The 15,927-nt window shown below is 38.2% G+C and overlaps 1 protein-coding gene across 5 annotated transcripts in view; it reads left to right on the top strand.

Annotated features, from left to right (window-relative positions):
* Window positions 1-67: 67 nt before the first annotated feature.
* Window positions 68-15,927, top strand: part of LOC122573521 (disks large 1 tumor suppressor protein) — a 533,282-nt gene continuing 517,422 nt past the window's right edge. Inside the window, exon 1 of one of the 5 annotated variants that reach the window (XM_043739984.1) lies at window positions 68-429. In XM_043739984.1, coding sequence (XP_043595919.1) covers window positions 411-429 — 19 coding nt within the window. In that variant the 5' untranslated portion in view covers window positions 68-410. Of the gene's footprint in view, window positions 433-9,388; window positions 10,194-15,927 lie in introns of those variants that run through there. The other 4 variants (XM_043739982.1, XM_043739987.1, XM_043739976.1 and 1 more) reach the window with 4 other exon arrangements.

Genomic DNA, 15,927 nt, shown 5'->3' with positions numbered 1-15,927 from the left:
GATCGACCAATCGGAGGTGGCGTTCTCACGACTAGTTAGTTTTCCGACTGCTAGAATAAGCGCGACGCCATATTGCCCGTGGCCGAGTGGTGGCGGCCTGTGTTTATATCCGTTTCGTTTTACCACGTTTCGACGGGCCACCGGGAGGTCTCGCGAGTGACGTGCCGAGCCGTGTATATGCCCGTCTACGCCACCCGTGAAACAGGTCGTCGATTCGCGTGACAATAGTGAACCGTGCGCGATCGTGGAGTATCGAAGTGACACACCGTTCTTTGTGTTACTCTCTTTCCCGTTTCTTCACCCTTCCGTAAAGTAGTGCCGTTTACGCTTCTTTGTCGACGTTCACCCTTTATCCATAGCCTTGTGTTCTGACGTATACGTGCATCAGGATTTAGTTGTCATCAAACGGGATGCCAGTTCGTAAGCAAGGTGGTAAGCTCTCTTATTCTATCGAAACAAAAGCCACCCTCTGAACACGTCGATTCGAAGTAAAATCCAGAATCGTCCAATGGGAGGGGCGATACGTATGGGTCACTCAGTCAGCTGTCACCTGACTGTCAGTTGCATGCCTCTTTAATCACTGCTTTCTCTCTTTCTCTTTCTCTCTTTCACCGACATCGGGTTATCGAGTTTCACGTGCTTTTCAACGAAATGCGAGAGAGAACGCGTGACCTATTCGCAAACGGTTTAATCGTCGATACCGTGGGTGAAAAAGACTTCGCCAACTCGTTGTTATTGTTAGTTTTTCCAGGCCGTGCGCGAGTTGCGCACGACGCTCGACCTTGAATTACATAGTTAATCGAGAGAGGTCGCATGTTTACGGGAACGCAAAATTACTTTCGGTGTAATCGCGCGTGATTATTAAAGGGATGATTAATGATCATGATAACTTGTTGGAGTTTCGACCACGTGCAATGTTACTTGGTTCGTGGTGCTCGCGTCGTTTCTATTTCTTTTACGAACGCGATGTCGTACCAGGAGATCATTATTAAAGCTAATTCAAATCTCTTAATTAAGTAATTCCTGTAATTTCATTTTATCCATTTCTTTCATTTGATCGTTTTTTTTTTCGTTCTTTTAATTGTAGTTCGTGTTAGCTACAGTTAGGTTGCGGTTGTTAAACGGTTAAGTTAAATTATCGAAAATATGGGAAGGATCGATAGGTTGAAGTATCGAGTACAGGATTTTCGTCTCATCGATGTAGGCCAGTATAGTAGAATATGTTGCAATAATCACACGGCTGTTAGTTGTCGGTGCTTGGACATGGTCCAAGAAAACGCAATAATTTCAGCTCTGGCGAGACTCTTTTGCCGCGATTATGTGACGAGACAGATAGGCCATAGGCTTGGTTGGCTGTATCACGCGTACTCTTTAGAAATTTCCCTTCTTTTTATTCTACCTTCTTTTACGATCGGCTTCAATGCGTTTATTTTACCTTCCAATAAAGTCACTTTTTATCTTAATAAACTGTTCGTGACAGCTGATGCGAGTGACCCTTGGCTTTTACTAATTTTCTTTGAGACATTTTAAATTATGAATGTTTACTTTGTAAATTTTGTAATGGAATAATAATAGTATTCTTTTATCTGTATTTTCCTTTTTCCTATTGCATTAACTGCTTGATTGTTAACAATTATTTAATGTATAATTTAGTGACATTATTTTGATTAGGAGTTTGATTTCTTTCACAAATTGAATAAACCTGTCTGTCTTATTTCTATTGAAGCGGTCCTTGAGAAGTGAGTTAATTCTATAGTGATCACGATATAGATGTTTAAAGATCAGGCAATCAAAGATCATAATAAATTATCAAAAACAACTTTCTTTTGCCAACAATAGCCTTTACTACAGAGCATATAACGCTACAACCAAGTAATCTAAAGATAATTGTCCATCATTCGCTAATTTCCTCAAATCTTTTCAAATTCTAACAAATATATTACAATATTATAAATAGTATTTCTTGCGTAGATAATTTTTTAATTAAAAACATTGGTATCTAATTAAGTATCCTTATGCACAACCTCTTTTGAGTCGTTGGTGCCCATACAACTTCCACTACGTGGAAGGTCAACGACATTTTCCACAACCTCTCTCATTAGGCTTCTGCCTATTTATCGTTACTTCTTAGGCTCCGGCGCCATAAACTGGTGTCAATAGCACTTGATTTATGGACGGGCTCCCATCTAGGGACGGAGCAAATAGAGAGGATTTAGTACTAATCGATAACTTAGCCGCAACTTCGTTCAACTATTCGAAGAACTTTTGTTTTATAAATTACGTGCGTTATTGCGTGCAATAAATTACAAAACGACATCGTAAAATGTGTCGGGTTCCATGCTTTGGTGTTTGAGCGAAACGATCCGGTCTCGCATAAAGAAACGTAACGAGAATCTGATAGAGTTGGAAAAGGACTTCCCCTAATCCTGACTGCTCGTTGACCTCTTATAGAGATACGATGGAAACGAGTACTCTTTAGTAGCAGCACGTGCCAGCAAGCGGCGTCTCTCTCTATGTATGTCTTATCGATCGATAGGAAGAATTTCAGTAGCGCTTCGTACTTCTGAAACATAATTTTTTCGCGATGTAATACCTATCGATTGTATTGATGTAATTATTCTTTAAACATCGGCTATATCACGTTCTTCTCTCTATATTTTCGATTACCTTAAAAGAACGAAAGAACGCATGAAAATAAAGCGGCGAAAGGAACACTAGGACGTTAAAAAATTTTTGATAGATGAATTAAAATGCAGTTTTGTTTTGCATTGATCTATCACAATGTCTCGATCATTTCATTTAATATTTCTCGGTCTATTGTTGGTATTATCTTTTATTTCTTTAAATCACGTTAAAAATCCTGACGCGTTTCTATATACGCTGTTACCAAATTTCCCTTATTCAGATTTAGATTTTTAGATTTAGTGTGTATTAGGAAAAGGAAAAATATTGCTCGCGAACTTAAAAATGCGGATTACACGACTACGAAATACATATATACATAGGTAAAATACGAAGAGGATCGGTTCTACATCTTCCAAAGATTGTACCCGAGGAACGAAATCGATTGTCCAACTCACTAAGTGCTTCTTTATAATCCTATTAGCGAAAAAAGATCCATGTCGATCGTCCGAATTCGGGTCGTTTCACACGTCTCACCACTTTCTGCTTTTAATTCCAACAGCCCCATTTACGAGGTGATATTATATAATTTGCAATTGGTCTTTAGGCATTTGAATTTCTTGTTTCGGAGATATACTCATAGCGTTTTCCGCGACCATGGTTTGCTTTCCTTGCCTTCGGTGGAAAAATGTCTTGCGTAGTTAATTACGCGGGCCCGGTTATAAAACATCCTGGCCGGTACATCGTGTTGAATGGCCGTAATTAAATTTGCCCTTTATTATCTCTATTTCGAGGTTATTTAGAAATCGTCGCGCTTCGTTACCATCTCACCACGGTTTCATAAGCGCCGGTTCACCCGCCCTTTGAGCGACTACGGCAGTGAATGAAAAAAAATGAATTTTTTTTGTACTTCTTTCCGCTTCTTTCCGCCAGGCCCGTAAGGCGATACGCGCGCGCGACACCGAGCCAACCAACGACGCCGATAGTTTTCAATTTCTGCGGTGCAGGCGCTTCGTAGGCAAAGACGAGGACAGAGTCAAGGATGGTTTATGGGTCGGTGATTCGCTTAGCCCGGCAACTCGCGAAGCTTTTATGTATGCCGATGTATGTACATTTTATATTCCTTGGCGGTGTTTCTACGTCGTAAAGCCGCGTCTCCAACGGCGCAATGTTTTGTTGGTGAATGCGCTCAAAACCTCGAAAAAGGGTGGATTTTAATGGTATGTCGGCCACGAAGGGCCCGTCGGTTCACTTTGCCGCCCTTTATCGAAAAAAGACCGTGAAAGGAAGTTGCAACGCGTTTGAAGACAAATAAGCGTGCCAGCTTTTATACCGGTTGCACGACTCTAAACAGGGCACCGTGGTAAAAGTGGTTAATTCGTGAAAGCCACGAAATCTGTTTCTTGTTCCTTTCGATTAAATTCTGCATACGTGCTCGTTGCTTTATTATGTTTGCCCTTGGTGCGTAGAGAATTAGTTGTTAGCCTGTCACGTTGACTTACGTTTACGAAGAAATATTTCACGAAAATGTTACTGTAATGTTTACATATTAATTATTTACGTTCAAGTATATTAAATTTCGTGTTATTTAATAATACTTCCATATGATTACAAAATAATTTGATACTATAAAAATGAAACTTATAGAATACGATAAAAGAACGCTTTATTAGAAAGTAAGGGTAGTATATTTCAATAATTTCTATAGTCACATCATGATTTTAGTATTCCTGAAAGTATACCTTGAACAATTCTTGGAGGCACTAGACTACTATTGTAGTCGTATGAACTCTAGAACTTCAAACTGTTTGATCATGATTACGATAACAGAGGAGATAAACGCGCCCTAAAGCGCATATGTTTGAATATCGTAGGATCGCGTTTCATACGAAATATTTCATCCCATGATTCCATATATGTACGATTAACTATTTACATGGGCATAATTTTTGGAAAATTATTTACAATTTCCATTAATACTCTGATCTTTGATAATACAGCATATTATAATATCATAAAAGTACAATAAATGCTGGAATTTTGTAAACGACAGTTTTTCTCCTCCGTATGCACGTTTATCGGTTACGTGCATACTTTTAATTTGTTGTCTCATAGCTGCCGAATGTATAAGCGTGATTTCTAACCCGTAAATTCGCAAGGAGTTATACTGTATGTGCACATAAGCGTGACGTATGCGGAACGCAGACGATATAGGACGAAATGGGAGACAGCGTGGCTGATAATGACAACAATGAATGGCAAGTGGGCCGAGGGCTTATATACTTAGACGCGCTCACCGGTTTGCAGAAATCGGCTACATATTCAACTGTGTCTCGTAACTTCGTGATATTGGCGTTCTATATGGCGTATCATATCTTCCGATTGAGATATAGTTCCACAAACGATTCCTTTTCGATTAGTTTGAAAAAATCCATCGTCTTGAACGATGTAGTGTTCAGTTTTAATCTCGTTAAAATTTCTTATAATTTCATATTAATTGTATCGCGTGAGTATAAAATAAAAAATTCCGTTTGATTATTTAATGAACGTTTCACCCCTAGCGAAGTCGTGAATTACCAGTGACCTATATGCATGGAGTCGAACGTGTTAAACATCTTCAATTATTCAAAACTCCATTTAGATTTAGAGAGCTGCGAGTTTCCTTTTTATTACAGTTCCTTCGAGATAAAACACGACGAACTTCGAATCGATAAGAACCGGAAAAAACTTCGTTCTTTCTCTCTCTTTCAAAAAGGAAAAGGGAATAACAAGATCACGTATGCAATCAGTGGGAGAAGAAGGTCGAACAATCGCGTTCAGGTTAGCAGATCGTTGGCAATCGTCGATAATGAATCCGTCCAGACAGTGTAGACAATGCTCAGGATTAAAATATGCTGGAAAGCGAAGCGTAGCGTAGGGATGACGTTAAATTGGATTCTGGTAGCTTTAGGAATATCTATTCGCGGCTGCACCTACATGCCGTCTGGGAAAGTTCCAGCGAAACAATTCGGTGGCTTTCGTCTGGTATAGAGTTCACAGGTATTTCATGGTATTGGTTTCTACCGTAAATCCGTTGACTTAAGGTTAACCAAGATCGTTAATGTTAGTTCGTATGCATATCGCTCAGCTGGATTCTTCGTCCTTTCGGATTCTCTCATTGTTCAAGGTTTTACTTGTTTACTTTTCTATATAAAGGCGAAACTCATCAAATGCTGCCTTTTAAAACGATTTCTCCTCTTGAAAAAGGAAATATTTATATGTTTAATATATTTACTAGAATATATTATTAATCCTTGTTACTATTAAATGTAAATCTGTTACTATTTCAAACGAAATATACAAGAAATATATATCTCATTTTAAAGTTTGAAAATAATTATACCTTTTAGTGAAAATAATTTTTATCCAATAATTAATTACAATATTGCCAATTCATTACTGGAGCATTAAACGAAATCTCTGCCGAATATCATAAGTTCATCCCTCCGATCTATTTTCGTTCTTGCGTATTTCTATTTCAGTGTCAGTTTAAAGAAAATAAGTATAGCCAACCAGTTAAATTATTTGATATTCGAGTACGATTTATTTTCATCACCAACGTCAAGTTCAGAAGCCTCGTTTGTTTTATTTCTTAGGAATCCCTGGATCCTTGGAAATCTATTTATTCGTACAAAGTGATTATTTTGTTATTTGTCCTATATTGGCACGAATGATTTACGTATAAGCTTTCTAATCACGAAATCGCGATCGAGTTTTGTAATTTAATTGCATGGTAATTTTCGAGCTTGCTAGATTGTTTCTGGTGATATTCGCGGTTCAGCTTCCTCTGTGATCTCATTGTTTCAATCCACTCTGATTTCATTTTACACCAGCGTGCGGTCGAGTGTGCAGTCGGTTTCATCATACTCTGACTAGCATCAGTCACAGTATTTCTATCTTTGGACGTATCTTACCAATTAACGTGAAAACAGATACAAATAGTAGCCAACTCGCTACGTTAGCGTTGTTCAGCTCTGCTTCAACGCACATAAATCATTCAGAGCTTAACTGAATGCGCAATGGCCCAGTGGGAAAGTTTCCTGATACTAATTTCGACAAAGAATTTCGTTAATGATTACGAGTGATAGACGGCTGAAAAATCGTAGAATGTGAATAGTATGTTCATGAACGTAAAGTATAATATAGAACTACGCTATATTTTGCTCCACAAAAGTATTTGAACACATATCATAGAAAACTTTTACGTCCATATTGTACGTATTACGTAAAACATTTTGAAATTTCATTAACGCTGTAATGACAAAAGATCGCTATGACTGTATAGGTAAAATTTGAAATCAATCTGAAAATGTATTAAGTGTGTAAATGTATTAATTAAACATATTACGTCGAGTCTCATAACAGTATTAATGACATCAAACCATTCCGTGTAGCGTACATATATTCATAAAAGATATCTCTATAAGTGTAAACACTATAACGCATAGGTTTATAAGCACCTATAAGCATCTTATCATGAGAATATAATTAACGAGTAACGTGGTCTCTTCGTTATTGAGCGATAAGATTTCACAATTTGGCATGGTATATATTGCTCATGTACGTCGAAACATCTGAAATACGTGGAATGAAGTAGCACGTTCAATGATTCTATGAACGCTAATGGTCAGCGTATTCGCTAGCGAGAAAAGGAGTCCACGGCGATTATTCTCGATTAATATCGGTACAGATTCTCGGGAAGTTGATAGAATTATTCATGTTGCAGGTATTATACGTGCAATGGTGTGGCCGTAAACCTAATTGTGTCCTGGAGAATGTACGTACAAATGTGGGTGCGTTCACAGGCAGTGAATTTCAATAGTTAACAAGTCACTTTACCTGAGAATTTTCGTTTGCTGCATGCGTACTCTTGGTATCAATAAAATTTCGTGGATAATTATGTCTTTTTGTTGACGTTCGCTTCTCGTCTTATCAAAATAATTTTTTTTATAGGTTAAGGTTGAGCAGTTGTTATTAAAGTAGGTTATATATTAAGAGTAGTTATTATGAAGATTCAAAATTAGGAGGAAGAATAAGTATATAGCACTGAAAAAGAATAAGTCGACAAGTTCGTCAAAATGATCGAGTTTCATCGTTAAGCGATGTACTTGGCGTTGATGAGCAAGTCGTTGTTGCCAACTAATATCGATAGATCGTGTCTGGCGAACACCAGGTTGAGCATCGCGTGCTATCAATTCGTGTGTTGAAATCACTCATCTGTCTTTAGTCTGTGCCGCTCGCATGTGCTCACAAAAATGGGAAGTAAATGCCGCTTTTAAATATTTAAAATTATCTCATGAAGACTATGAAGCGTCCTTAGTTCTTCTTCCGTTTAGTAAATTTACATTGGCACACAGCGGACGATAATTAGAAGAAATTTTTGGAGGAATTATTGTACGTTAATATTTCATCAATCTCTGCTCGATGGTTTAATAATACGTTGGTTGATATATACAATACTTTCGCATTTTGGCACGGCTCAGCTATTAAAGAGACGAATATATGCGTAATATCGAAAGATGCACACTCTCGTATTATGTGTGCGTTATTACGCAAGTTACACGTGGACAAATATTAATTCGCGTATGCATATTTATACAATATATTTGACTAGCTCGCATGGGAATTTTATGCAATACGTCTGCAGGAGGGCGGATTGAAATTAAATCCCACCTGATTTTCAGCACCGCGATATAATAACTTGCTTATTGCCAGTTGCAGAAATTTGAGAGCGGCACTAGTGGAAGAGATCTTTACGCTCGATTGAGAATCGTGAAGTTACAGCGCATAGTAGAACCGAGAAATTCTATATATAGAAATTCAAAAAATTTCCCACTAGATCTTCGTTAAAAAAATGTTTATTAATAAATTCCCCTTATTACCATTAAAATTACATATGACGAATTATAATAATTTAAATATGCATTCCAATACTCATGAAATTTATCGATCTGGACAAGCACCTGGTTCATCACACGACTAAAGTATTTATATACATAATATATAAAACACTAAACCGGACATGTGAGTCTATAAATGTTGCCTGCATGTGGGGCACACGGAGGGCCGTTCACACGCGTAGATATATCTTTACAGGCGACACACAGTGTAGCGAACTATCCACACACAGGAACCAACATTAAGTGTATACGCGTACGAACACATAGAAAGATGCTGCGTATAGACATGATTCTTCTAATGTGGAGCGTCGCCGAGAATGTTAAATTTAGGGTATGTACGAGCAGTCGATTTTCGAATGGTGCCCACGCATGTTGCAGGTGCGTCTGTCGAACGGTTCGAAATTGTTTTTTCAACAAAACAAAGATTCCGAGCTGTCAGTATTTTCCGTGTTTCATTTGGATAGTTATTCGATCCGGTTCTCCGCCGAATTATCGACATTGACATCGGTAGCGAGCTCGCGAAAATCGTAACCCGTTCATGAATAATTTTCCGTGTCACGTGTCATCGAACCGCCACCACGTGCAGAAGCGTGACAATACAAATAAATAGGAAGCGTGTTGGCGAAGCGCCAGCGCGCGCCATTGTGGACTCTGAAATTGGAAATATATATCTCAATCGAGGTGGATAATGGCGAAAACGATCGAATGATCCTTTGCAGAATATATCCCGGAACTTGTATTAGAAAACATGTACGTGTGATAGGCTAAATAAAATTGTGTGAAGTGTCGATAAACAAATAAGTTGAAAATCGAAGTATAACATGGAAACTTTGTGATACGACGAAGTCTATGGAGACTATTGCTTCATCAAGCCAGCGTTTCAGCGAACTTTATTAGATAATTTATTTTCGAAGAATAAAGATACGTAAAATATTCAACGAAGATATCGCTAAAAACGAACAAAGAAAGGGGATTATAATTGTTGGTAACAGATCGAGGACTGAGCTGGATGGAAGTATTTCGCTGATGTGGTAAACGTTTCGAGTTCTGTGTGACGACACAACACGAGTATGTGAGAAATGTAACTGCTGTCTATGTATTATATATCGTCTATACGTATGACGATATCTGGGCTGTCTCGTGTTGAGCTTTTTTTCGGACGTGTCTCGTTGACTCCGTTTCGCATCTACGGTCGATAATCTCTCCACTTCTCTTTTGCTACTTTTACAACTTGTACAACTTTTTAACGAGCTCACAACATTCGGGAATTGCGTACAAAATTGTGTTGTATAGCGTTCGAGAGGATATTATCACAGTAGATTCTTTTATAATACGTACAATTTTATAGAGAATTTTTTTCCGACATTGTTAAAGTGCAGTTGAAGTTGGAGAAGCTGTTATGAGAAAGGAAGTGTTGCCATTCGATATCTATATAATTAACGAACTATACGATTCTGTTGAAAGATTGCGAATCTGAAAGGATCATTCTCGAAAATTTACAATATACAACTTTGATATTACAATTGAATATGTGGTTGCCGGTAATATCTATTCTATGGACCATTGTGAATCTGGTGCAGCGCAAACTCGTAATGAAAAGTGTGATGTATTCTACGTTAAATGGGACAGCAGGTAAATAGAAGGTTGCACTATGCTTTGGAAGCTCGTAGAAATACTTTTTATATAGACTCTATCCTAAATAATTAATCAATCGTTCACATATTTCATTTAATAGGATAGGAAAAAGAGGCTCCCACCACCGACCACAATAATCTGTAGCAGGAAAGTATCGATTATTCTCTCGCAAAAATTTACGAGTATTTCAGACATGCGAAATTACGTTTTACTGGGTTAGGTATCAATGCAAGTAGTCAGGCGATTTCTATTGTCATTTCTCTGCTCACTTATGATTTATGTGATTCAGAGTAATGTCGTATCAGAAGGTCTGGAATTTGTTTCTCTACGGATTGCAACCGCAATTCCAAATACCGAACTAGCTAATTAATTAGCAAATAACTGAATTGTTGGAATACCTTTCGTGACTCATTGCTATTACGGTAATGTTTTGGTAACAGCAAAAAATATTCAAATGTATGGAAGTCGCGATAATTAAAGATTATCAATCTATGTGATAATCTATACATATATACTTAACGAAGTAGTCACATATTTTTCGCGTTGATGTTACAAAGATCGAGTAAAAAAAGACGATGATACGATGTTGTTACTTTAATTGGATATCGAAATTGACTTTTTTTTGCCATAAGTCCGTTCGACGTTGTTATATTATGTGTAAAAGTATTAACACCAAATAGCTGTGCACATTCATTCTTGCCCTTATACTTTTGCACGCGTTTCCCTTTTTCGGTAACTATTTCCGTCACCTGAGGCTTCTGGATGGCGTAAGCGGATGAATCTTGTCGTCTTGTGTCAAATATTTGAGACAGGGTAAGGATGAAGACAATTTCTACTTAGTAATTTCCTCTGCACCACACGTAGATACACTAACCCTCAAATAAAGCTATGATAGTCTGCTGCGGATCATTCAAAGTTTGTGGAGTCTGTTATAAATTATCCGGAGAACGATTAAAGGGTGCTTGTAGAAAACACTGTAAGTATAAAAATTGAAAAATTTTGATTTCTAATTGGAAAATGTTCACTTTCTAAATGGTTATTAATAATATGAGAAGATGGCGTCACAACGTTGTCTGTATATAGGAAAATGTAAGCGCTAATAAACATTAGTCGATCGTTTCTTGGCTTTTGTGTATGCCATCTATCTAAATGAATGAACATCGATTTTTCTTTGTAACTAAGAGGTGGCACGGGATTTTTCTTCGGGCATACGAGGTTTCTCTTTTTCATGAATTTGGATTACATTATGCATAAGGTTCCTTTTCCTCCTAAAAAAAAACTTGTTTCTTGAAGTGTATTCTATGAGCATTTTTCAATTGGTCTTGAATCATCTCAAAGCCGGAGAACCTTGTTTTCTATGAGCTTTATGATCTTTGAGATAGAAGGATTCGTCGTGGGTTATTCCAAAATTCTGTCACCATCACATAATTATACCTCTGAGCTTCACAACCATGCCATGTTTGACAAGTTTGATATCCCAATACTCCAATCTCGTCTTCAAGCGGATCTCTTTGGCACTGACCTTATGGAACTTAAAGTCTTAAGATTATGAAGTGGTCCTAGACGGACTTCTAGATGAACTCATGGAACTTGAAGTCCTAAAGTCTTGTGGTGATCTTTGACGAGTACCTTTGCTTTGAACTCGTGTTCGAGTTTCCAGGATCGATAGTCTATCTGTTCTCACGATCTTGGATTCATAGGGTTTAATGTCTCAAGATCTTCAGCTGTAATTATTTTTACGATCATCTAATTTAACTTCTTTAAATACTCTTCGTGTTTTTACAATATGAAACTAGCTCTCATATTCCACATGATATGATGTATACATAAATTTCCTACCATGAATCCTATTGAAAATTAGAAAGGCTTCTATGAATAAATTAATGTGCTCAATATATTATCATATTTCCATTGTACCTGTTTGATATTATGCTAAGTATAACATACTTAATATAACTAACATAGTAATATAATATATACATTAGGTTATATTATATATATACATAACGTGTTATGTGCAATATATTTAAATTTCTAAATTCCACAAAATGTAATATACAAAATTGTTTAACATATTCCTGTATTATGTATAATCACAGAAAGTGAGAAACAATTTTAAACAGATAATGTAATATCATTGAATATAAAACATTTTAGACAAGGTGAAGAGTTCGTGTATGGTATGTGTGAGACGTTTCAAAATTTGACTATAATTTAGCTCACGAATTGGCAACGAGAACGGTTTCAGGAAGTTCTCGATGGACGAATAACGGAAAATCCCGGGCTTTGTGATTTAACTGATTTGGAGTGGTAAATTATATGTGGCGTATTAACCATCGTGGTATCAGGATTCCAGACAGAATTCAACGAATAAATTGGCATCGTTAGAAGTTTGGGACAGGCTTGGCTCGTCACATTAACATAGCTGAAAATCCAAGACAGTGTTTGAAGAATGGATTGGCAATAACCGAGCACGACTATACTCTTCATCGCGAATTCTCGGTGTTCTTTCGTAGCTGACGCTTTGAATTCTTCTCATTTACCGTTCCTCGTGCTCGTCCCTTCCTTTTCTTCTTCCTATCCTGGCCTTTATCATTGTGTTTCTATCGTGTCCTTTTCACCAGCCTGTTGGACTCTAATTCGTTTCATCTTCTCATCTTTCTTCATCAACGTCTTGTCTCTATCTCTTCCTCCCTTTTCCCGCTACTTTTGCGTGTCTGTCTTCAAAATTCGTTCGGGGTTACCCAGACATGACGTAGATGCCCGCTATTCTGGTCATCGCGTGACGTCGTCCTCAGGGTATTCAGAAATAAACTCGAGTGGCAAGGTGCTACTCGTCGTGTGGCCTCTTTCTCTCATCTACCTCTTTTAACCTCCATTTGTCACTGTCTTCCCTTCTGGTCCGCGATGATTCGCGCCCAATTTCGACGATTATTGTGTCACGGACAGCATCAAAGCAGAAAATTAGTAGACCAATTTAAATTCGCCCCACATTGTTAGTAATACGATGAATAAACGAGCGGACAAGTTCTTTGCTCGCTCGGTCTCTCGTCTAGAGTCACTGTTCCCGTCGTTAAAACGATTAATAAGCACCTACATAGTTGGCAGACGATGGCGTAACCTTGCGCTAGATTTTCTGAAGAGCAACGTTACCGTGAATACCTTTGGGTCATTGTTTTTCGATTAGGCACGGATGTACTCAAGAGTTGTTACGATAATTTATAATTGAAGATTAAACGAAACATTTAGTATTGTTTAAAAGTCTAAAAGTACGCATCTTGATACAACGATATCTTTTGTAACATTGTTAACAAGTTAACTTGCCCGATGCAAGCAAGTTGCTCGACGTGTTCTCTCTAAATGCTCATTCAAGGTGCAAGTGCAACGAGAATAGCTTGTACTAGGTTTACCAGGTCCAAGAATGACGTCGTTTATTGCGCTATATTTTTGTGGGATTTACGATCTTCGTAGGCATACTTAACGAGTTTCTTTATTATCTTGAGCTTTACAACCTTTCGCGATATCGAACGTTGTAGCGCGATGTTCAACGCAATTGGAGCATAAAATATTTTCGAAACATAAATTATTAAAATATTGCTACCAGAAACTTTTCAAATCAGATTTACATCGTTTGTGCGAGAAAATTATATTTCCAATCGTCGAGTATTCGCCAGGACGCCTGATAATTCATCGAAAAATACACACACACAATCGTGTATTCCAGATTGGTTCACCGACAGTTCGAGTAGTTCGAATTTGCGTTTATTTATGCCGTTGTCTGGCGCCGAGAGAGCGTCAGTGCGGTTACCAGATTTAATTATACCTACGTGATTCGAGGTATCGTTCTTCTTCATTCTCCTTGCGGCGTTGAATTTGAAAATTACAGGAGTTGCGCGACATTCTCTAAGAAAATCTACCGTTCTTCTTTCTTTTCGATTACTCAGAAAGTAGCTTACTAGACGAGCCGGCAAAAGTGTCGAACAGAGTCCCAGGGCAATCCAAACAGCCGGAAGTTACATTCGTTTGTCAACCAGTCGGACACGGTGCAAATGAGCGACTCGTGGCGCTCGTTCGCCGGCAACAAAAATTTAATTAGAGAGACACGACTTTACAGCCGTGTCATTCGGCCTTTCTTTCGCCGGATAATGAAGTAACGCCGCCAGCTAGACACTTGTGGTTAGCATCTAAGGGCTGGAATGGAGGGCAAAAAATTCAGACAGGTTATACCTAACGACATTCCTCTATTTTTCCTTCTATACTAAGCGAACGACTGATTCGTTTTCGTGCCTCTATCGATCTGTTTCTTTGCTCTTCTTCTTCTTTCTCGTTTTTTCTTCGTTTCATTCTCCTTCTCTTATTCTTTGATCTCCTACCGTGGTCGGACCTTTCGTTTCCTGCGACCCTGTCCTCCCCCTTTTTTCGATTTCCTCGACTCTGGCCTTGGCGTAAATACATTTCCGCATGGAAAGCGGCACTTTCAAACTTCGCGACCCTTTTCCAAAGCATTTATCTTTTATCCTCGTAAATGCGGTTGTTCGCCTCGATTTCGCTTGTCTTTGTTCGTCTCACGCCATTTCGCCGCCTCAGAAGAATAGACATTTACCACTCCTCTACACCGAGGCACATAGGGGGTTAAGGTAGCTCCGGTTAGGGTAATGGAACTATTTTCAACAACGATGGCTCTTACCGCACTATCTTCGGCATACCTTGCGCTCCCTCCTTTGGGTTTCGTACAGGTTTAGCTGTAGTTTTAAATCTAAGATCGTCGTTGCGCACTCCTCAACGAGAGAAGTTTCGTCGAGACGTGTTTATGCTGTGTTATGATATACGATTTCGTTCTTATTACTAAATTTGCGTTTGATATATCTGATTTTATTTAGTCATTAAATATTTGATTTTAATCACCACTAAATCGTATTTTAGATTGGATTTTTCAAAAGAAAAGCGAGGACAAACTTCGTATCGATTATCATATCTTACGCTTTCGAGCAGGCCTAAGTTTTTCACATTAGATAAGAACAGGTTGGAAATGGAAATTCTCCGTACACGAAATCAAGGAAATTCGAATTTGAAAGTTCGATCAAGATATTTAAAACTTATTTGCGATCCGCTATAAACTCTCTTCGAACAATTTGATGACGAACTATCCTGTTTTTCGTATCATCGGGCATAGAAAACTCATTATTTCCCTCAGATATAAAATTTCAGTTTTCGAGGAAAAACGCAATTTACGCAGGTCGACGAACAAACAGGTCTTGAAATTCGTTCTGATTAAAATTTCTTTCTTCTAACTAGTAAAGTATCCGCAGCCAAGTGAATACGTTTCGTACGAGAAGCTTCATTTTCCTTCTTTTTCGTCTCTTCTTTTTCGAACCGTTCGTCGTCGTCGTCTTTTACGGTCGGCCCTTACATTTTCCAAGCCAAGTAACCGTTTTATAATAGGTAGAGCCAAGTAATTAGGTACGTACATGTCCATCGAACGTGGACATAATCGACTTTCTTCTTTGCCTTGAAGCAGCACTTTCGAGCTGATTTTACCAGCAGCGAATGTTTTCCTCCTCTTTATTACAGCGATGAATTTTTGTCGTCAAAGCTGGCAAAGCTTTCCCCTCGTTCACGGAGCTTCCCTGTTTCGCATCTTCGCATCGGCGAGTTTAATACCGCTCCGGGGTTAACGGGCTGGGTATGAAAATATTTCTTTCCAAAGGCATGGATGCGTTTCGCGAAAACG

The sequence above is a fragment of the Bombus pyrosoma genome, linkage group LG12 (assembly GCF_014825855.1).
Source record: "Bombus pyrosoma isolate SC7728 linkage group LG12, ASM1482585v1, whole genome shotgun sequence".
Taxonomy (NCBI): domain Eukaryota; kingdom Metazoa; phylum Arthropoda; class Insecta; order Hymenoptera; family Apidae; genus Bombus; species Bombus pyrosoma.
This window is presented reverse-complemented; position numbering and strand designations above follow the sequence as displayed.